The sequence below is a fragment of the Channa argus genome, chromosome 20, assembly GCF_033026475.1.
Source record: "Channa argus isolate prfri chromosome 20, Channa argus male v1.0, whole genome shotgun sequence".
In the NCBI taxonomy this organism is placed as follows: Eukaryota; Metazoa; Chordata; class Actinopteri; order Anabantiformes; family Channidae; genus Channa; species Channa argus.
Window position 1 is genome coordinate 17,922,291 of NC_090216.1, and position 22,056 is coordinate 17,944,346.

Sequence of the window (22,056 nt, forward strand, 5' to 3'; positions counted from 1 at the left end):
ACAAAAATAATGTAAACCAGGGGCAAAGAGATGCTGCAAATGTAGACTACAGAAGATTATGGGAGTATACCTTCTGCTGTGTTCAGTATTTAGTTGAATGTCCAGATGAAATGGATAAATTAATATTGATATAAAATATAGCGTGTGCTATCATAAATAATAGAAAAACAATATACATGTTGACTTTCCGACGTCCCCTGAATGCAGCAGCGCCACAGACGTGGCCGTGGTGCAGCTGTTGCGTTCAAAGTGGCGCAGTGTCCCGTGTGGAGGCAGAGAAGGCGAAGTTTGACTCTGCATTGCAGCCCGAATGCTGCTGCCGGAATCCAACACAACAATGGCGACTCCCAGTCCTGACAGCAACTCCACAAGCTCCAGCAACAGCAATAGCATCGTAGGATCCACGTCGCACCAACTTTACCAGCAAATCCAAAGCAGCAGCATGCAAGGTTAGCACTCCTATTTTTTATTGTTGAACTGGAGACACAGGACTTAGTAGGAAAAGGTAGCTTGTAGCTTCCCAGAAGCAGAAACACCACAGTTATGGTAAACGCAATAGTTCAAAATATCCGGTCGAAACTTTCAAAATAAATCCGTACTGTGGGAAATTATGAATATGTTTAGGGATTAGAATAAACAAGTTTCCGAATGTTTAAGTTATTTACTCATATTAATGCAAAATGCAGATGCTGGACTGCTGTTATTTTGTTGGATTTATTTATCGTGTTTTTTAAAGTTTCAGTTTTTGAAGGAATCAGAAAATGCTGTAAAAAAAAAGAAAAACTAACCAGATTGGTAATTGAGCCATACAAATAAGTTAATTCGTTTTCTCGAAATGCTGTTGGCAAGTGCGGCGTGATGCAGCACAGTACGCGGGTACTATTCTTACAAATGTTTTGATGTATTGATTTTATAAACCCAAGTTGAATAATATTTAAATGTCCCAATAATCACGTAGTGTTTGCCAAAAGTCATTCACTGCCCTTAGAGTCGTAATTGAAATAGTGGTATTGATCACCGTACTGCAGTTAGGCGATTAGGTGAAACAGAATGCTTTTATTTTTAAGGTTGACTTGCAGCGTTTCCGCTCCAGCTCCAGCTGTCTGTGTCTAGCTTGAAGTAGTCGAAAAGTATCCGGCTAACGGGTTAGCAGTGATGCAATACTCTCTGTTAAGCTATTAAACCCTCAGGCCTGTAGTGGCATAGTAAAGTGCCCTCGTTCCTGGGGTCTGCCATGACTCAAAGGAGACCCCGAGCATGAACCATCAAAACGTGACATTCGAAAGCTGAAACAACCCCCCCCCCCCCCCCAAAAAAAAATCTGCTCATCGACATGTTAGCACTGGGCTGCTACAAGTTAACAGTTCCACTAACGTTAAAGGCCTAAATTACATGTCAGTGCCTCTCTGCTCTGATCCAGGCCACTGTTTTGTAGGAAAGTCCAGGAGTGAGTCTGTTGGACACAAATAATATAGTTGAGGTTAAATATATGTATGAACGTCACCATGTTGCGACGTTTGTGTCGAAACCCCGTTGTTCTGTCTACCGACAAACCTCACGGAGTTCTGTCGAGATTTCAGCCCGTTTCATTATGTGACACCGTGAAGCACCTTACACGTGTTTAACGCTGTAACAACATGTCCCGGGTGTGTTGACCTTTAGTAAACTGTGATATAAAGTCGTGTATGGGGAAACTTTGAAGCTGACGCTGGAGACAATGTTTTACGAAGCCAACCGTCTGAATCCACTATGGGACGAGAAGCCAAGCCGAGTCCGGCAAATCCTTCACGTAAGCTAAGCTAGTTAAGAATTATTTATACCTTATGTTAGAAAATGTACAAGTCCCAGCACGAGCAATGACAGAATCTGGATTAAGCCGGTTCACATACGGAAAACAGTTCTAAATTTTGCTCCGGAAAAGCATGTGAGGGAGGTGGTGTCCGATAATGGATATTTCGCAGGTGGTAACCGCCGGATAACGGGCGATAATGAATTGATCGATTAATTGACTCGTCACCTTTAACCTAGCAAATGTCTTGCTCTGTGGCTTATGTCTAGTGTCAAATGTTTTATCTAAACCTTACAGAAACCAACACCTGCTGGAGATGTCAAAATGAATCAGGTATTCCCACTTATTTTACTGAGTTTTATCTGTTCGTAGAGGATCTTTGTGTACTTTGTGTTCACTTAGTTCATTTCTCAAATGTTCCCTATCCATCTTCTTTTGTTGTTGTTGTTGTTGTTGTTGTAATTCATTTAGTTTTTGTAAAACCTGCATTCTCTTCACTCAGTCTGCATGCTTTTTATTCCAGTTTCCATATCTGAATAACCTGATGTAGCGGACATCAGCCTATCTGATACTGGGTGAAGCAGCCCAGTCTGGGAGTGTTTTACTGAACAGCACAGATGTACAAATGTCTGATACCAGCCACTTCTAAGTGCTATACTGCTGTTAACTTTGGATCTGCTGCTACTGTTTTACTAGCTTATGGTGCTTTGAAACACGAGTTCCATCACGTTCCAAGGCTGATACAGTGGCATCTTAATGGTTTGTGCCAACAGAAGATTTAGTGGGATCTAGCAGTATACACGTTTAAACTAAGGTTTTGGCCCCCTTTTTGTTTTAAATCAGGGTGGCTAAATTATTAAAACATTTTTAGGATGTAATGCACTCTAGTACAACTGTTTCAACTTAAAAATGGAGAAATTATAAGTCTGTAAAAGTAGAACTCATGGCACAGAGCTGCCGTATTGATTAGCATTAGATTGTATGAGTGTACCTAATGAAGTGGCCGGTGCTTCTCTTCCTAGCATGAGAGAGCCTTCATTGTGTGTCGGGTGCCACGACCCCACTGAGTAAGGGGGTCTTTAGGTGGCTTTAAAGTTTATCCGGAAATTGAATTTATTTACCTATTCAGTTGGTAAGATTGTAGGTCATGCAGTAGGTTCTTTTTAAGTGAAGCCCAAATTTAGCTTTTTTTGGAGTCAGGGTTTGGTTTGTCCATTTTGGGCCACCTTAGAAACCATGTGGCACAACATGGCAGCCTCTGTGAAAAGTGACCCACTCCCCATGTATAAAAGGCTCATTCCAAGCCAAAGAAAACACAGTGATTCATACTTTCAGGTGATTGCACAGAAATGAAAAAGCATTACAAATACAGTGTATTCAGTTTCTGCCAATAGATATTTCAAGCTTGTTCTGTTTAGGACGAAGGAAAAAAAACGATGTCTCAAAGAAAACAGGGCAAAGCCAGGGCCATATCACCACATCGCAGGGCTAATGTCACATTTGAGGCCACTCTCAGGTCACCCTGCCATTCCTTTGTATCAGAAGGCAGAGGTACGGCAGAATGTTTTTCACGAAGAGTCAGATGGAAAGATTGGGCAACAGAAATAGTAACAGCTATCCTGGATTTATGAAACCCACATAACTCTAAAACATTCTCACCATTTTAAATCTTGTTTGGTTAATAATGCACATCAGCTATGGGGGTAGAAGCTGGGCTAGTGTTCAAAACATCATGATTATCTTCTGGTTTAATGTTATGGCATAAACCATCAATTAGATTGGTGTTGGCTGGTGAGAAGCGGCGCCTGTCAGTGGAACAAACATTGTGGCAGGCCTTTTTTTTTATTTTTTTAAATTTTGTTTTTTGGCACAGAACAGCAGGATACCATCAGCTAGTTGCAGTCTGCCAGTGGAACATGACTGATGTAAATTGTTGTTTCTGAGTGGCACACACCAGTGGAATGGCAGGAGCACAGCAACATTCAACAGTCGCATACAGCTTAGACTTGGCAAATACCAAGGAGCACAAACAGAAGTGACACACTGTCAGCCACTCTTCGTTATTGTCACTTGTTTGTTTTTTTTTTAATTCAGTTCCACTTTTGTGAAATAGTACTGAAGTGATAATGGCACGGGGTGTTTTTGGAGAGGAACCAAAACAGTCAAATAGTTAATGTATTATTTTGCCATAAACCTTGCTGTTCCTCATTCGGCTGAGAATACAATGGAATCACATCCCATTTCACATACAGTTGCGTGGCAGTGCACTGACCCGGACCCACCAAAATAATGGTGTCACTGTTATCAGCTGAAGCACAGTTAAAATATCCTGCCCTGTATTCCTCTCTTGCTCTGATGGCACTTGATAAAAAATGACCCACTCACACTTAAACAAGCCCTAAGATGTTGTTTCTTTACTTCAGGGTTTCAAATAAGCCTGTCTGGAGTTTCCCAAAGTAAGCAATAGACTCGCACACAAAGCACACTGACCTCTACTCTTTGTGGATACACCTCAGTAGTCTCAAGTGGCTTCCTTTTGTCATTGCCCCTCTGCTGAGGGGCATTTCTGATCAATCACTGTCTGACGACTGGGCGTACTGCTGCCTAGTGACAGATCAGCTTTGTTACTTAGCTCGAGATTTTCGATGTATTTATCACACTTATTTTTAATTGGGTGAAACAGGTGAAAGGAAGCCACTGTATACTATTGAAACAAGCTGTGTGGTCCTCTTGGTAGTTGGGGAGTCTGTTCACTGTTCGCTGCTATGAACTGTCACAAAGTCAGTTAAGGCCGAGAAAGATTCATTTGCAACCGGGGCTTAAAGGCTAAGGGATCTGTTTGCACTTAAAAGCTGGTTGAACAGGGCAAAGCAAGAAGGACCCAACACTTAAACATAGCACATTACATAGAAGCTCACACTAATTACCAATTATATTCTGGAGATACAACTTATTAAACACAACCACAGGTCACAGTTACTGTGAATGCATTATCGTAGCATTAACACGAGTGCGGTTCCCCTGGAGTCAAATCTGAAACGTCTTAAATCTCAATTGAGTGCTGTCTGAGTGTTGGGTCACTTTGCTAATCACAAGGCAGCTGTTCAGGTTTAAATTGCACAAATGTTAAAAAATTTCTCCGATTGAAAATGTCTTGGATGGAGATTCCCAGTGTCAGTATACTGCAGTTAAGTGCTTCTTGGCTCTGTTGCTGCAACAACAAAACAAATAACTTGATAAAATTTATTGTTTTGTGCAAAAAATATACACAATCAACTTAAAAGAACTGGTGCAGTGCCTGAGCATTGGGAATCCATGTCCTTGTGGGCACTTTGCTTGTGTTCAGAATGCATTTTGTGCTTCCTCTGATCTTGAGATGCACTTGAGATAACCCAAAAGATTATTTAAAATGCCACAATAGCAACCATTTATTTATTTATTCATTAATATACAGAGTTCACTGTATGAAGTATAAATATGTGCTGGTACTTGGGTCATGTGTTTTGTGGCATTAATGTCGGAGTGTAGAAATAAGTACATACAATAAAAGGCTTATCTCAAGTGTGACAGATGTGAGGTAAGACAAGCGTTTTATCTCACTGTGTTTATCCTCTGTTTGCACCAGCTGGTTAAAACCACAGTGTGGTGTGCATGTTGTGGGAATCTGGATGTGTTTCTTTCTTTGTTCTGCCAGGTAAACGTAAAGCCCTGAAGCTGAATTTTGCCAACCCTCCAGTGAAACCAACCTCAAGGCTCCCGCTTAATCCAGTGGCTCCCTCCTTCCAGAACCCCCACATGTAAGTACACATAATTTAGATGGGATGTCCCGACAACATCTAGACCAGTGGATCCTGTGTTTCAACAGACTGTAGGAACAAGCTTGCTCTAGCAAAACACAAATCAGCAGGGTATTTCAGGAAGCAGGTTTAACAAACTTTGTAGTTCAACCTGACATCTGGGTTGAAAAAGCCCAAAAGGAAACTCAGACGTTTGGGTTTCAGAACGGCTGATTAGAGTCAGTTCAGTCAACTTTGAGTTTAGTCCTTCTGAATTAAGCATGTTGTAAGAGCCAAAACAGCTTTACATAGTTAAGTAAGTTATTGTTATTTTGTGTTATATCATTTCACTATATTATATATTATATATATATATATATAGTGCATCTGCTTATAGTAAATTGATCATGTGGGCCAGGTCGGCGGCACATGCGCATTGAAGGCTAGGAGGCACATAAGAAAGGAAAAAGAATGGAGAACGGTAAAAGTTGCTGAGTTGGCACGAAACAGGTTTTGACCGTATATTATGCTACCAAAAGACAAAGGCAATTAGTGGATTCACTGTCATTAATTGACAGAAGCTCAGTTAAAGGACATTATGATGGAAAAGTGAACAGTTTTTGTCTGATGCCAATAAATCATCAAAAAGCTGCTCGGATCGACTCATCTGTGAAGCCGTAAGTCTGTGGAACGTTACATGAGTAGTGGAATAAGTGTCAAACCGTTTTGTCTGGAAACCGTTGTGAGCCAAATACTGAACCAATGTTTACTCTTTGATTGCATGAGCAAATTAAAATAAAAAGTGGAAAATCTTGGACTTAGAAGAAGATGACGGTGCAATTATTGAACCTGGCCACAGGAGGGCAGGCTTGTTTGCAGGACAGATTGTTGAGGAATACATGAACCAGTACATAAATGCAAGTTGAGACAGTTGACTGCCAAAAATCAAACCATATTGCAAGATTAATGGAAAATGATGCAAACGTAAAGAAAATTGAACAAATACAAAATCAGAGCTTGCAGCAAACTATACACAGATTTTAGTGAACTTAACGACACAGTATTACTTTATCTTAAAGAAGATGAAAAGGTGGCAGACCAGGGGTAACTTCACAAAAACTGTGAAGTGGATTGAGGACACAACACATCACATAGAGCTGGCACTAACATATGACAAAGAAGTAAATCATATGGACAGTGTTTCAATTGCATCAGCAACAAAGCGTCATACTGGCAGGACAGCCAGCGATGCTGGACATAGTGGAGTACGGTCCACAGCATCTTCTGCTGCTTTTGAACGATTAAAAGAGGAAGCAGAAAGAGCAGCTCTGCTTGCAAGGGCTGCAGCATTGAAGAAGAAGCAAGCTCTGGAGATGAACGAAGTATAGCTAAGAGCTGAAATGGAAGAACTGGAGATACAAATGGCACTGGCTGTCTCTCATGCAAAAATAAAGGTCTATGAAGAATATGAAGGAATTCAACCACAAGAGCCCCAAGGTGCTTATGCCATAGAAATGACACCCGGTGCAGTAAGTCCACAATACGATGGCAAAGGTGAAGACATTAAACACAGTCCTATAATAAATTATGTTAGAGACACTTCATACAAAGATGACTTGCATGATGTTAAGCCTAGAGCACGCGAATCCTACAAGTCTATCCCAGTAACTGCTACAGAACCAGACTGACAAAGGGGAATTATACAGGAAACAACAAGCAAATATCACAGAATTGCTTGTGAAGAATCAGCAATTGTCTCTACTGCCACATAGGGATATACCATTGTTCCATGGAGACCTTCTTGAGTTCCGATCATTTCCAAAAGCCTTTCAGCGTGCTATTGACTCCAGAGGAGACAGCAGTTGGGACAAGTTGTATTTTTTGGAGCAATATACTAGAGGAGAACCAAAGAATTTAGCAAAAAGCTGCCAGCACATGGCTGCAGATCGTGGGTATAGAGAAGCAACAAGATTGCTTCAAGACCGGTATTGAAATGAACTAAAAATTGCATCAGTTCTAATGGAAAAGGCGTAAGAGCTTCTTTTGTCTATTTCTCCTGAGATGCCAAAACACTATGGAAGATGTTGCATACATGGAAGAACTTGATAATCCCACAAATATGAGAATCGTACCCTCTAAACTCCCGTATAAATTCAGGGAGAAGTGGAGAAACCAGAGGTAGCAGAACCAAAGTTGCAGATCTGGTGAAATTTGTAGATCGGCAAGCAAAAGTCATTTTGGATCCACTGTTTGGTGACTTGCTGCTGACTTGCTTGAAAGTTCTGCAGCTGACAAAAAACAAGGGGAGGTACACCGAAAGACAAAGACAGACAAACAAAGGAAGTAGCTCCGCTGTTAGTGCTTTATCAGTTGAAAGGGAGCGATCCAGCTTGCCTGAGTTCAAGAGGGATGTTTAATTTTCCAGCTCTGCCTTCACAAAACCATATCTGCTTTGTGACAAAAATCACAGTTTAGAAGAATGTCATAAAATGAAAGCAAAAACCAACAAGGAAAAGATTGAGTTCTTAAAAAAGGCAGGTCTGTGTTTTGGATGTCTTCTCAAGGGTCACAGAAGTAAAGATTGTAGATGGAGAATGACCTGTCAGGTCTGTGCTCAGAAACACCCTGCTATGTTGCATTTTGAAAGATCAGATGAGTCTGGTACAAGGAAAGTTGCAGAACAAAAGACACAAGATGATAACGCAGATTCTACAGCAGTTTCCAGTGCAATGAAAACCATTAAACCAGAAACAAGTGCCTGCACTGGGGCTGGGGACGACTGCATCCTTGCCATTGTGCCAGTCAAAGTGAAATCAAAGAAAAGTAGCAAAGCGGTGGAAACGTATGCATTTAAGGACCAAAACAGCTCTGCTACTTTCTGCACTGATGCATTGGCTGGACAGTTGAACCTACAAGGTAAACAAATGGAACTTGAGCTGAAAACTATGGGTCCAAAGCAGCGTGTGGAAAGTTATATACTCACAGACTTTGAGGTTAGTGGGATTGACAGCAGCGACTTAATTGATCTGCCTACAGTATTTACACAATCAGCCATTCTGGTTTCAAAAGGGAACATACCAGCACAAAATTACACAGAAAAGTGGCCTTATCAGCAAAGTCAAGTTGCCCAACATAAATGCTGACATAGGACTTCTTATTGGAGCCAATGCTCACAAGGCATTGGAACCATGGCAGGTGATTAACAGCCAAGACAATGGACCATACGCTGTAAGAACTGCACTTGGGTGGGTAGTGAATTGTCCACTGCAAATAGTGCACATGTAAAGGTTGTAGTCCATTGCATGCCTGTTGGTAATATGGAACAATTACTTAGTCAACAGTTTAATCAAGATTTCCCTGAGCACATAAGTCAGAAGAAGCTGGAGATGTCCAAGGATGATATACAGTTCATGGATTCTGTAAAAAGCTCTGTGTATCATGCAGAGAGTCACTATTATATTGGACTCCATAAGAGAAATGCTCACCTCACAATGCCAAACAACAACAATGCAGCAAAACAGAGAGCTCTCATTCTCAGAAGAAAATTTAACAAGAATCCAGCATTTCATGAAGGGTATACTGATTTCATGAATCAAATAATTGACAAGGAACCCACAGTCAAGGTACACAAAAAGTACCTCTTTTGTAGGAGTGTTAATGAGATTCAGACATGAGCAGATGGCTCTAACGGCAGACATAGAAGCAATGTATCATCAGGTGAGAGTTGTTGATGAAGACACAGATCTTTTGTGCTTCCTATGGTGGCCTGATGGAGACACAGAACATAATTACGTGGAATACAAAATGACTGTAGACCTGTTTGGGGCCACATCATCCCCCAGTTGTGCAAATTTTGCATTAAGAAAAACTGCAGAAGATGACAGAAACAACTCGTCACCAACAGCTGTAGATACAGTGCTCAACAATTTCTATACATAGATGACTGTTTGAAATCCGTCAGCAGTGTAACTGAAGCTGTTGCCCTGTATTCAGACCTTAAAGCCCTATTTCTCTCAGGAGGGTTTAACTTGACAAAATGGGCAAGCAACAGCAGAGAGGTTCTAGCAGCCATAGCAGAAGCTGATAGAGCCATAGAAGTGAGGGCAGTAGATTTGGCACGTGACGTCCTACCAATAGAGAGAGCACTTCGAGTATCATGGTGCATCAAGTCTGACTCCTTCAACTTCAGGATTCAAGTAAAGGCCAAGCCCTTCACTAGAAGAGGAATCTTGTCAACCATGTGTTCCATCTACGATCCATTAGGATTCCTTGCAACATTCATACTTCCTGCAAAAATAATGTTGCAGCAGTTATGTAAAGAAAAGCTTGGTTGGGATGAGGATAAATATATGCTCAGAAATGGCATCAATGGCTAAAGGATCTAAACCAATTGTCTACCTTTTTGTGAAAAGATGCATAAAACCAGAGGATTTTGGAAATACAGCTACAGCCACACTCCATCACTTCTCAGATGCAAGTGAAAATGGATATGGTACTGTATCTTACCTCCAACTTGCAAACGAACAGGGTCAAGTCCACTGTGCATTAATACTGGGAAAGTCAAGCGTGGCACCCTTGAAACAAATGACAATTCCACGAATGGAACTGACAGCAGCGGTCATGGCGGTGAATATAGACAAAATGATAAGAAAGGAGCTACAACTTGACTTACAAGACTCAACATTTTGGACGGACAGCACGACAGTCTTGAAATGCATTGAAAATGACACTCTGCGGTTTAAAAAATTTGTGGCTAACAGGGTATTCACCATCCGAGAATCAACAACGTCATCACAATGGAGACGTGTGAGATCTGCAGTGAATCCTGCAGATTGCACATTGAGAGGTCTCACAGCTGCTTAATTGATGAACCACCAAAGCTGGATAACTGGACTGTCTCATATCCAGGAGCCAGCTCTCTGGCCAGATAACCCTCATCAGTTATCGATAGATGAAGATGATGCTGAGGTTGGGAAACCAGTGATTTCAAAACTTATTCATGCAGATGATAGTAAAGATTCACTCAAACTCATCACATACTACTCCAGCTGGTACAAGTTAAAAAAGGCATTAGCATGGATGTTAAAACTTAAATCTGCTCTAATGCAGCTGAGCCAGAAACAGAAGAAGCTGTTTGAAGCAAGTGGATACAGTTATGGTAATGCAAACACACAAAGAAGCTTTGTAGAACAACCAATGCAAACCTACAAGACAACAAACCTACAGGACACCAAACCTACAAGACAACAATAAGCAACGGAAAATTAAATACTGAAGATCTGCACAAGGCAAAAATGGAAATAATCCGCTTCAATCAGAGACAGAGATATCAAGAAGAAATCTTATCTCCAAAAAAGGAAACCATTTCATCAAGAGGAGTAGTTCAATATATAAACTGGATCCTGTTTTTGAAAACGGAGTACTTCGAGTGGGAGGCCGCCTCAGTAAATCTGCATTGCCAGCTGAAGTATCCAGCAATCATTCCAAAGGATGTACACATCTGTCTGTAGAAAACTCAATGCAAAGAAAGGTGAACAAAAAAGACCTACCTACCAAGACAGACTTCTGCCTGCTAAACCACCGTTTACAAATGTAGGGGTCGACTATTGTGGCCCTTTCTTTGTAAGGAGGGGACGCTCTACTGTTAAGAGATATTGTGTGTTGTTCACCTGCTTAACAACCAGAGGAGTGCACACTGAAGTTGCTCACACCCTCAACACCGACTCCTGCCTAAATGCCATTAGACGTTTTGTGTGTAGGATGGGTCAAGTATCTATACTTAGTTTAGGTAATGGCACCAATTTTGTTGGTGCTGAATGAGAGCTTTGGGAAGCAATACAGGGATGGAATCAAGAAAAAATACAAAACGCACTACATCAGAAAGGCATAGAATGGATTCTCAACCCGCCGGCTGGCTCTCATCGTGGAGGTATTTGGGAGCGACAGATCCGGTCTGTGAAAAAGATTCTAAAATCAGTCCTGAAAGAACAATGTGTCGACGATGAGGGCTTTCAAACTTTGCTGTGTGAAGTAGAAGCTGCCCTCAATGACAGACCAATCACAATGTCATCAGATGACCCGAAGGACCATGAGGCCTTGACTCCAAATCACCTTTTGTTGCTGAAAGGACAACCTGCACTACCACCAGGACTGTTTAACAAGGACGATGTCTATTCTCGTCGCAGGTGGAGGCAAGTGCAATATTTGTCAGACTTATTCTGGAAGCGGTGGGTTCGAGAATTTCTACCTGTTCTAGAACGTCATAAATGGAATCGGGTGATACAAAATCTAACATCTGGGGACATTGTTATGGTTGTTGATGATTCAGCCCCCATGAACTCTTGGATGCTTCAGACCATTTCTGATTCCAAAGGTCAGAAGAGTCCTTGTTAAGACAAAAACAAACATTTTAGAAAGACCTGTTGACAAACTGTGTTTTATTTGAGAGAATATGTCTTGAAAACTTGCAATGTAACATGGAGAGTGAATACCAATGTAAATGTTTGTTTTATGGTTCAAGTAGTTGTTTTGTCTCTGTAGCGTCGTAATTGGAAAAATTGTTAGTGTTATGTTCTTCCAATTTGGGGCTGGAAAATGTAAGAGCCAAAACAGCTGTACATAGTTAAGTTATTGTTATTTTGTGTTATATCATTTCACTATAGTAAATCCTAATTGTGCCATCTGCTTATAGTAAATTGATCATGTGGGCCAGGGCGGAGGCACATGCGCAGTGAAGGCCAAGGAGGCACATAAGAAAGGAAAAAGAATGGAGAACTGTAAAAGTTGCTGAGTTGGCACGAAACAGGTTTTGACCTTATATTACAATAACAAAAGACAAAGGCGATTAGTGGAAATCACTGGCATTAATTGACAGAAGCTCAGTTAAAGGACATTATGGTGGAAAAGTGAACAGTTTTTGTCTGATGCCAATAAAACATCAAAAAGCTGCTCAGATCGACTCATCTGTGAAGCCGTAACTCTGTGGAACGTTACATGAGTAGTGGAATAAGTGTCAAACCGTTTTGTCTGGAAGGTGTTATTGATAAGAAAAAGCACCAACACATGTGCATGATGAAACTCACAAACTCTGATTCACCATGGCAACTGTAAATAAGTTAGGGAAGAGAGAAATAAGAAAATGTGACATTGTTTGCAGATTTATGTTTTAAAAAGCAACAGTAGTGAAAGGTAAACGGTCAATAAATGAACCATATTTATTTGTATTCAGACTAATTTATTCATCATTTAGCAGAGCTGGATAGATGATAAAGTTCTTAAATCAAAGGTTTACTGATTTAGCTATAATCTGATGGGACAAAATACTGTTGCAGCAGACAATGAAATGAATAATATTGTGAATATATCATTGTGTATGTATAAAAGTAAGTTTATGAGTAGAACTGGGACTGTAATATCAGTCTGACCTAATATTAATACAGCTGTAAATACATTAAGGTTAGAAGTGGATGTGATATTTATTTAAACATTATTGATCAACAGCATATAAAATAACTATATAGTCACTATGTTTTAATGTGTAGGCCCAGTAATGTTAACCTGACATGGTGTTCAAACAAGTTCAGATTATCTGCATCACTTGCTAAAAAATGAAATCACATTTAGTCAGTTTTTCATTTTTTAGGATTTCCACTTCCAATGCAACCAGCCTTTTAAAATATTTTCAACAGAACAAAATACATTTTAAATTAATAATAATCTATCAATGCAGTGCTTTTAGATGTGGGTCATGTTTCTGAAGCTGTAGGCACTTTTGTTCACAAAAAAGAAATTTGACAGTTTTCTTACTGTCCGCAGAGTCGCAGCGTTAGTAAGACAAATATTTTAAGAATGAATTCATGCCGTTTCAAATATGCTGCAGCATATTTAGATGTGAAGGGAGATCAATGTCTTTATAATGGCCGATTGTTCATAACGGTGATAACAGACAGGTCTAGGTTGGACTAGGTCGATAAATGGGTAAAAGGATTTTTATTATCCCCTCCTCTCAACCTTTGTTGAAGGAAATCTGCCAGTGAGCAGGTTACTTTCATGGATTACATTGACTTGAAGTTATCTCTGTTTTTCACTAAACTACTACTCTCCTTTTCGGATTATCCCGTGAGTTCAGCGTCGCCACAGCGGATCATTGTCCGCATGTTGATTTGGAACAGTTTTTATGCCGGATGCCCTTCCTGACGCAACCCTCCCCAATTTCTACCGGGCTTGGACCGGCACTGACCCCCTCTTGAAATACCGGCCAGAAGTTCACCATTTAGATCATTGTTTCTTAACACTACTTATGGTCCTTTAATTCTGACCCACTAAACCAGTGATTCTCAATGACTGGCCCACAACCTGGTAACGTTCTTGGCTGAGTTGGCTCCCAGGAACTGTTTAGCGATCCCCTTCTGCTCAACAAGGCTGTTATCCTTCTACTACCCTGAGGAGTCAGTGTTAATGTGAATGTGCTTACCGTTTATCGTCCTCATATTCTTTTTTTAACTGAGCATGAAAACTGAATATCCACTCTCTGAGCATCAGCAGTGAAAAGCTTATATGGCCCCTCCCGACCACGTACTTTCATGAGTTGAGTTGGTGTCGGCCACGAAAACATAAGACAGAATGAAAAATTGTTCCAACCTATATCTTTTGGTAATATGTAGATAATTTATGCTATGATAATGTAAACGGTCACTTTAATTTAAGGGTTTTGTAAAAATATTGAAAGACCCATAAAGGAATTACAACCACCTGTTCACACAGATGCACGTTGTTCTTGGCACAAACTAATGTAATCATCAGTAAATTAGTTTTTAATACTTTGGTGCAAATCCTTTGCAGTCAATCACTGCTTCAAATCTGCAACCCATAGAAAACTGGCATACTGAGTACTTTCAGATTTATCCTATTGCTTTTGTCCTCCGTGACATAATCAATAAATACAGGGAAGCCAGTTCTTTCCTCAGCCATGCTTGTCCATGCCATATTACTAACATGCTTCCCAGATGAAATGGTACAGTAGCTTCTGATCATGAGCATTTTTTTTTCCATCTCTCCAAAGTCTTTTCTTCCCTGCATTGTGATACAAGTTGGTCAGAGTATGATGGTCCACAACTCTACAGAATTTTGACATTGTTTTGCCAATGATTAACATCGTGTGGAAAGTCATTTTTACTCTTGTAATGTCCTTTCGGTCTCCTTGATTGTATACTTTCTGTTGTAAAGGGGCTTTTCTTCACCAGAGCAATAATTCTTCTGTTCTCCAACAGTTTCCAAAGCAAATGCAACACTTTATCTAGTTTTTAACCAGAAAAATGGGACATATGGATCCAAAAAATTACTGATAATTGAAAATGTTGACATTTTAACACATGTTCAAGAGATGTTAGATGTACTGTAATACAGCTTTGATCTACCGGGAATCTGCCTTTGTTTTGAAATGGCGCTATATGCATAAAGTTGAATGAATTGTATCTCTGTTAGAAATCAAAGCAAAACTATTATAGTTCACAACAGCTGCAATCATCAACCAATAACAATGACATCAAACTTTTCACACTTTTCTCACTTTCAAATTGCCCTCTTGCCACATTTTAGTTGCACCAAACCTAAAAAAGCTTAATTCTAAAGCCATATCATGGAACATTTAAAGGTTTCTGCCCTACAGGAGAACAGAGGTTCTCCTGTGGGGCAGGAGAACCTGTGTTCTTCTCATAGCTCTGCATTGTTCTTCCTGTCTCTCTCCTTTTTCATGCTCCTTCCTGTGACTTCTTCTGACTCTTGTATAAATGACCTAACCCCATCCACCATCCGTCCTCCTCCAGAGAGCGTCTGCGGACACACAGTATCGAGTCATCAGGGAAGCTGAAGATCTCTCCAGAACAGCATTGTGACTTCACTGCAGAGGATCTAAGAGATCTCGGGGAGATCGGCCGCGGAGCCTATGGCTCCGTCAACAAGATGGTCCACAAACCCACAGGCCAGATCATGGCTGTGAAGGTGACCTGCAGATTGACTCGTACATATAGATGCATTTTACTTTAGTTAACCTCATCCAAAAAACAATTAATCTGTTCAACGTTCAGAAGTTAGACGTTGCCCTTGGGTTGCCTGAATGGCACAAGTGAAAAGGACTCTGCTAAAACAATCTTTAAAGTGATGGTAACACTGTGAGTGGATCCAGGGAAACGTTAGTGGTGGTGTAGATGGTCCAGATGATGTGAATAAGTCAAAAATGGCAGTGTGTTTTTTTTTTTTCTGCCTGTCCCACAGAGGATTCGCTCCACAGTGGATGAGAAGGAGCAGAAGCAGCTGCTGATGGATCTTGACGTGGTGATGAGGAGTAGTGACTGTCCATACATTGTTCAGTTCTACGGCGCTCTCTTCAGAGAGGTCTGACAATCCCCCAAAATGTCTTATCTATGGTCATATTTCACCTTTTTACATTGACCTGTGTTTACATGGAGTCTGCTATTTTGTTTATTATCTTAAAGTGTCGTGTTAAACATACAGATTGTATTTATTAATGTTTTTAAAGAAACAAACCTTCTCATTTCAGGGGGACTGCTGGATTTGTATGGAACTTATGTCTACCTCATTAGACAAATTCTACAAATATGTATATTGTGCATTAGATGACGTCATTCCAGAGGAAATACTAGGCAAAATAACATTAGCGGTTAGTAGATTATTCAATTTTTCCTTATAGATCTTGATTTTAGAACCTTTATTATTAAATGAAAGACACTTATATTGTCTTCACAGACCGTTAAAGCACTGAACCACTTAAAAGAAAACTTGAAAATAATTCACAGAGGTAAGTTTGCTATTTTTCTGTGGATTTTACTTTTAACTACTGTGGATTTCACTTTTATTACTACTAACATCAATATTTATGTGCATTACAAAGCATTTGTAGTTAAATAGTCATAAAATAACAAAACTGTCGGACATGGCTTCATGAAAAAGATTGACTGTCAAAAGATTAATTTGTGGACTTTGCTGAAACCAGACAAAGTCTATGCATATCACATTGTATAGTGATGGCTTTTTTTTGTACCTGTAGACATCAAACCTTCCAACATTCTAATGGACCGAAAGGGTAATATCAAGCTATGTGACTTTGGCATCAGTGGTCAGCTGGTTGACTCCATAGCCAAGACCAGAGATGCTGGCTGCAGGCCATACATGGCAGTAAGTAATGAGCATATTAGCAGCATTTGTGTCATACACTCAAGATTTACTTACTTGTAACGACTATAACTTTGCAAAAAAGTGCCGGTTGTGTAGCCTTCATTAAGTTGGAGTACTAGGTGTTTATGCCAGAAATTAGTAGAAATAATACAGTATTAATAGAAAGTAATACACTGTGTATTGTGCAGTTTAGTGAGGTTAACAGTCCTAAAAAGACATGGATATGTTCCTTTGGTGTCCACTGAAATGTCTCAGAGACTGCTGTACACAGCTGTATAATCTTACAGACATACACAATGATGTATGTATGTGAACAGCCATGTTGATGGCGTTGCCATCGTCTACAGGTACTATTGGGTAAACAGCAAGTATATCTAGGCCCTTAAAGGTTGGAATCCCACACAGGCTATAACATGGTACCTATATTAACTTTATAGGCAAGAATGATCCTGCAATAAATCCTCCTTCATGAACTGGACATTGTTCCACTGTTGACATTTTAGAGAGATTTTGATTCAGCAGTTTTATATATGTATATATAAAATTCCTGTTGAGAGAGGCAAGTACTTTCTCTATGTGTGGGAACTGTCGGGGCAGTTTTGAAAAATTTGGTTTATTTTTTGCCACTTTAACATGGAAATTCAGGAATGAGAAGTTCATAACTGTCATTTAAGTGGAAGTTCAAGTTTCCATCTCAATAGCGTGATCTTAAACAGTTAAGCAAGTGTTCATTAGTAGTAAGTAAAGATATGAAGGCAACATTTAGGGCTCTGCTCATTCCTGTCGAGGGGGAAAGAAAAACAGTCAATCTTGTTTCTTTCAGCCTGAAAGGATAGACCCCAGCGCTTCCAGACAAGGCTATGATGTCCGATCTGATGTGTGGAGTTTGGGAATCACCCTTGTAAGACACATAATGTTTTTGCTTTTGACATGCAAATTTAGCTTTTGTTATGTCTGAATATGTTTGAATGTGTAGAGCTGTTTGTAGTTAAACCCGTTTCAAGTTTGTGCTTTGGGATTGTTTTCAGTACGAGTTAGCTACAGGACGGTTTCCTTACCCCAAATGGAATAGTGTGTTTGATCAGCTGACACAAGTGGTGAAGGGAGAACCTCCTCAGCTCAGCAACTCGGATGAGAGGCAGTTCTCCCCTAAGTTCACCAACTTTGTCAACCTATGGTGAGCTCCATTATATTCAATCACACAATCCAACAGTTTGGCTTCTGTGTCAATCACACCACACAATTCATCATTTATTACTGAAAACCTTTTTTAACAAAACTCTGGCAAATTAGACCTTAACTTTAGATCCACTTACTTGTTTTTCTGAGAGCTTTCAACCACTTTAAATGGTTTTCATTAGTAGACTGGGTCTGCTCAATTTACACATGGTCCAAGTATGAAACAGAGGGAACTCTGTGCCAGTTGTGCAAGTTTAGAAATGTGAAAACCTTTTCTGAAATGACCTCAAACAAAGGTAAGATGTAGTTCAGCAACAGACATTCATAGCACAGAAAAGGAAAATCATAGGAAATAATCTGCTTAATTCTAATGTTAGTAATTATCTACAGACTCCCCTGATAATTTTTTTCTTTGCATCTTGTTTAGTGTATTTGCTGGAATTCTCTTTGTGACAGTCCATAATGAACTGCATTCTCTCAAAGTGTTTGGTGTTTGATTTATTTTTTTCATCTTTCTGTAGCCTTACAAAGGACGAGTCAAAAAGGCCAAAGTACAGGGAGCTTCTGGTAAGTTTTCAACAGGTCTCTAAGTGAATTATGTAGATAAGCAAAGTTTGCAGCATTTTAAGTTTTATTTGTAGTTACCATTCCTACGTGTAGTGTCTAAACCCTTAAGCTGATGTAAAGTCCAGAAGGAGCAGATTCTATCTGTAATCATTGGATTTAAAAGGGACATACTATTATTTAAGGGGAATATATTATGTAGTATGTGGTGGATCAAAAGCTGACCAACATTTGGCTAATCATCTTCTTACATCTTATTAATTCCTTATAACCTTTGCAAAACTAAATAGAATATCTTTATGTAATCAGGGGCCCAAATACTGCATCTGCTTAGTAACTACTCGGTGCAAAACCAAGAGAGAATTACATTTTGCAGGTCCTCAGCTCTACAGAGCCTTTTAGTTTATTTTGGCTACTGACAGTCGTGCAAAAATTAATACCAACTCTTTGTTTCTTTTTTGTTTTTTTTATAAAAACAGCAGGTTTAGTTAGGCAAACACAACATCCGATGGACAACAACATATGTATAACGTTTTTCCCTGTGCCATATTATTTATTTAATAAAAACGTGGGCATAACTAAGTACCTCATAGCATATAGGTGCTGCTAATCATCAGCAATTGATTAATTAATTGATTAATTGAAGTTTTGGCTGGTCTGGAGTCTTCAGGTGTGTGTTAACACAATTTCAAGTGGGAAAGACATAAGCAGTGTTTTTAGAGAAGCAGTTGTTCCTGCACATCTGTCTGGAGATGTTACAAAGCCAATTCTAAACAATTTGGACTTTCTACAGTGAGAAGGTCACCCCAAGGTCAGACTGTGCAGTGCTCGGAGAAACACAAAAAACTCGAGAGCTCCAGCTCAGTGAGCATGTTAAATGTTAAAGTCCATCACAGCACAATTAGAAGAACGATGAACATGTACAGTTGGTTTGAAAGTCTCTTCTTTCTAACAAGAACATGAAAGGTTCAGAAAACGGCATCAGAATGGCAGCCTGCTAAAACAATGTCCTATTGACAGATCAAAGCCATTCTGATGTACATTTATGTTCCATGACCCAATGTGGACCAAGCTTGCCGAGCTTGGTCCACATTGGATCATGGAACATAAATGTACATCAGAATGGCTGAAAAATGAATCTAGTCTAGATGTAGTCAAAGTCCAAAGCTCAGCCCAATTGCGGTGGGACCTAAAGAGAGGTGTAGACAAACCACTGTTCCGAATTTTATTGCTCCTAAAAGGTGGATCTAACAGCTAATAACTCATGGGGGTACTTAGGATGGCCCACACTTTTTCTGTTTGGCTTCATTTTTGTTAATGATGTGTTAATAATAATGTTGTTAGTAAATATTGGCACCAGTTTGATTATTGTTAATATCTTTACACAAAGAGGAGGTGTTAACTTTTCCACATGACTGTATTATCTTTTTACTTTTTATGAACGCTGTCAGCTAACATTCACCTTATTTCAGCAAGCTTTTTTTCCAAGGAAGAGCTCAAAGCGACTGTCCAAATTCTATCCAACGTCCTAATAATATTCTGCTGAACATAGTAAAATTTATCAGCCACTAAATATTTATCAGGTGGATGGAAAAGAGCGCTAATGTTATTTTGTGTTGATGGTTTACATAAACATTTACTTCCAAGGTGTTTCTGCTGCCCCTAAGTGGCAAAAATCATTGTTAAATTTGTTTGTAAAATTGTCAAATGTGAAATTCTTGTGAATTGTGGAGTTCAACAAGTATATTTTAAGATAATAAAGTATAATATAACTTTAAATTATATCTCCTATAGGGAATTTTGGCCTTTATGTCAAAAAGTTTCTGATGTTTTGTGCATCTTTCCTTTAGAAACACCCCTTCATTCTGATGTATGAAGAGCGTTTTGTGGACGTTGCCAGTTATGTATGTCGCATCCTGGATCAGATTCCTGCCTCTCCCATCTCTCCAATGTACGTGGACTGACAGAGTTAGGCAAGAAGGATGGGTGGGGGTGGGCCGTTCACCCAGCACGCGTTGGGTGGGACACTAAGCTTTTTGATGCAATGTTTGACATCTTATCCCTAAGAGTTACGTAGGATCACATGTTTATTCACCCGTTCCAAAGAACAAAGGAAGTAAGTCCAAATAACCCGGTGCAATGAGAATATTGTTAAGCTAAGCCTTCCTGTCACCTCATTTAAAGTCAGTGAAACCTAAAATATTCTCATCCATCTTCAGCCAGAAAAACTTGAAGACAGAACATTGTCTTAGTAAAATACAATGCATCTTTTTATGTGAGCAAAAAGGAATAGAGTATACAGGTGTGTATATGTTTTACACAAATACAGACGCTACCAAATAAAATGTTGAACAGTGATGCTCATGACGTATGAACAAAAACAGCCGCGTATCAGATTGTACGTTGTGGACTGTGTGTATGCATGTGTGTGTTCACGTCTGAATTGTTGGCATGTACAGACGTATACCGATAGACCTACTGTTCTAAACAAACAGCCACACACACACACTCTCTCTTTACAAACAGTTTATTGCTGGCACCTTTACTTGTGGTGAATGAATGAATATGCAAAAGTGTTGCTATCTGGACAGCTCATGGAAACGGTAGCGTGGCTTTACTACTTGTTTTCTTTTTTAATATGCAATATTGAAAAGTGACATGACATATGAATGAGACAATATACATTTATTAAATCCACTGTTGGCCCAGGCTTCTACCTTTCATATATTATTATATTCGAGTCAAAGTTCTAAGCATCTGTTCTTTTGACAGATTAATCCCTGACCAATTTTCATAAACCCAGAAAGTCAGTAAACAACATTTGCCAGTTAAAGATTTTAAGTACTTAGACTCTGTCTGTCCACATGTGAAAGTATGTACTTCAGACTGCACAATAAAGATCATTTCATCAGTTGCAGCTATATTATCCTATGTAGAAAATAATGCTAGCTGAAATGTACAGCTGTCATTCAGGGGTGTTAAATGAAATCATTGAAATCTGGGTATTTTGCCAACATGGAACTGGAACCAGTGGCTAGTAGAACTCAACCTTATATGGAAATTACATACTGCCTTGCTTGTTTTGTACAGCAAAAATAGTTTAAATGTAGAATAAGATGAATATACCAAATACTTTTTGTTTGTTTGTTTGTGTGTTTGTTGTACAAAGCAAACATTAGTATGTCTATTTGGGAAATCAGTTGGTAATCTGGTCAAAAATCTTAAATCTTTAATTATGTTGCTGACAGAAGAGTCTTTGAAAACTCTGGAGATATTTTTTTAAACTGTGTTAACAAGCTTCTGGGTTTTTTAAAAACTAGACAACACTGTCTTGTAGGGGGAAAAAAGCTCACTTATAAAACTCAAATGTAATGATAATAGAAGAGAAGAAGCATAAATTGGGGCTAAGCCAGTGCTTCATTACCTGATGTAAAGTTACGTTAAAACTTCATGTCCCTCCATGTAAATGTGTATGTAAATAGTACATCTAATCTGCTGTTCCTGGCAGGTTCTGCTCCATAGTTGAAGCTCTTTTCCTAAACAGACATCATCCAA

General features: G+C 39.4%; 1 protein-coding gene across 3 annotated transcripts; it reads left to right on the forward strand.

The window, feature by feature from the left end:
- Positions 1 to 205: 205 nt before the first annotated feature.
- map2k4b (mitogen-activated protein kinase kinase 4b) lies at positions 206 to 21,631 on the forward strand. Of its 3 annotated transcripts, none has more exons than XM_067489356.1 (13): positions 206 to 449; positions 2,087 to 2,122; positions 4,213 to 4,245; positions 5,484 to 5,586; positions 15,390 to 15,564; positions 15,838 to 15,957; positions 16,124 to 16,243; positions 16,330 to 16,381; positions 16,631 to 16,758; positions 17,582 to 17,659; positions 17,787 to 17,935; positions 18,459 to 18,504; positions 18,981 to 19,519. In XM_067489356.1, exons 1-13 carry the CDS (start codon positions 311 to 313, stop codon positions 18,987 to 18,989), a joined length of 1,188 nt encoding a protein of 395 aa, XP_067345457.1. In that variant the 5' UTR covers positions 206 to 310; the 3' UTR covers positions 18,990 to 19,519. The 3 variants fall into 3 exon arrangements, with proteins under 3 accessions (XP_067345457.1, XP_067345455.1, XP_067345456.1); XM_067489354.1 differs by lacking the exon at positions 18,981 to 19,519 and adding an exon at positions 20,352 to 21,631 and having other exon boundaries at positions 208 to 449; XM_067489355.1 differs by lacking the exons at positions 4,213 to 4,245; positions 18,981 to 19,519 and adding an exon at positions 20,352 to 21,631 and having other exon boundaries at positions 212 to 449.
- The last annotated feature ends 425 nt before the right edge of the window (positions 21,632 to 22,056 follow it).

What these genes read in the sequence shown, in the direction of transcription:
- map2k4b (XM_067489354.1), top strand. Translation starts at nt 311, where the DNA reads ATGCTGCTGCCGGAATCCAACACAACAATGGCGACTCCCAGTCCTGAC. An exon ending in CCTGTCTGGAGTTTCCCAAA is followed by an intron (nt 4,246 to 5,483) that starts GTAAGCAATAGA and finishes TTGTTCTGCCAG; the next exon opens with GTAAACGTAAAGCCCTGAAG. An exon ending in GCTGCAGGCCATACATGGCA is followed by an intron (nt 16,759 to 17,581) that starts GTAAGTAATGAG and finishes TGTTTCTTTCAG; the next exon opens with CCTGAAAGGATAGACCCCAG.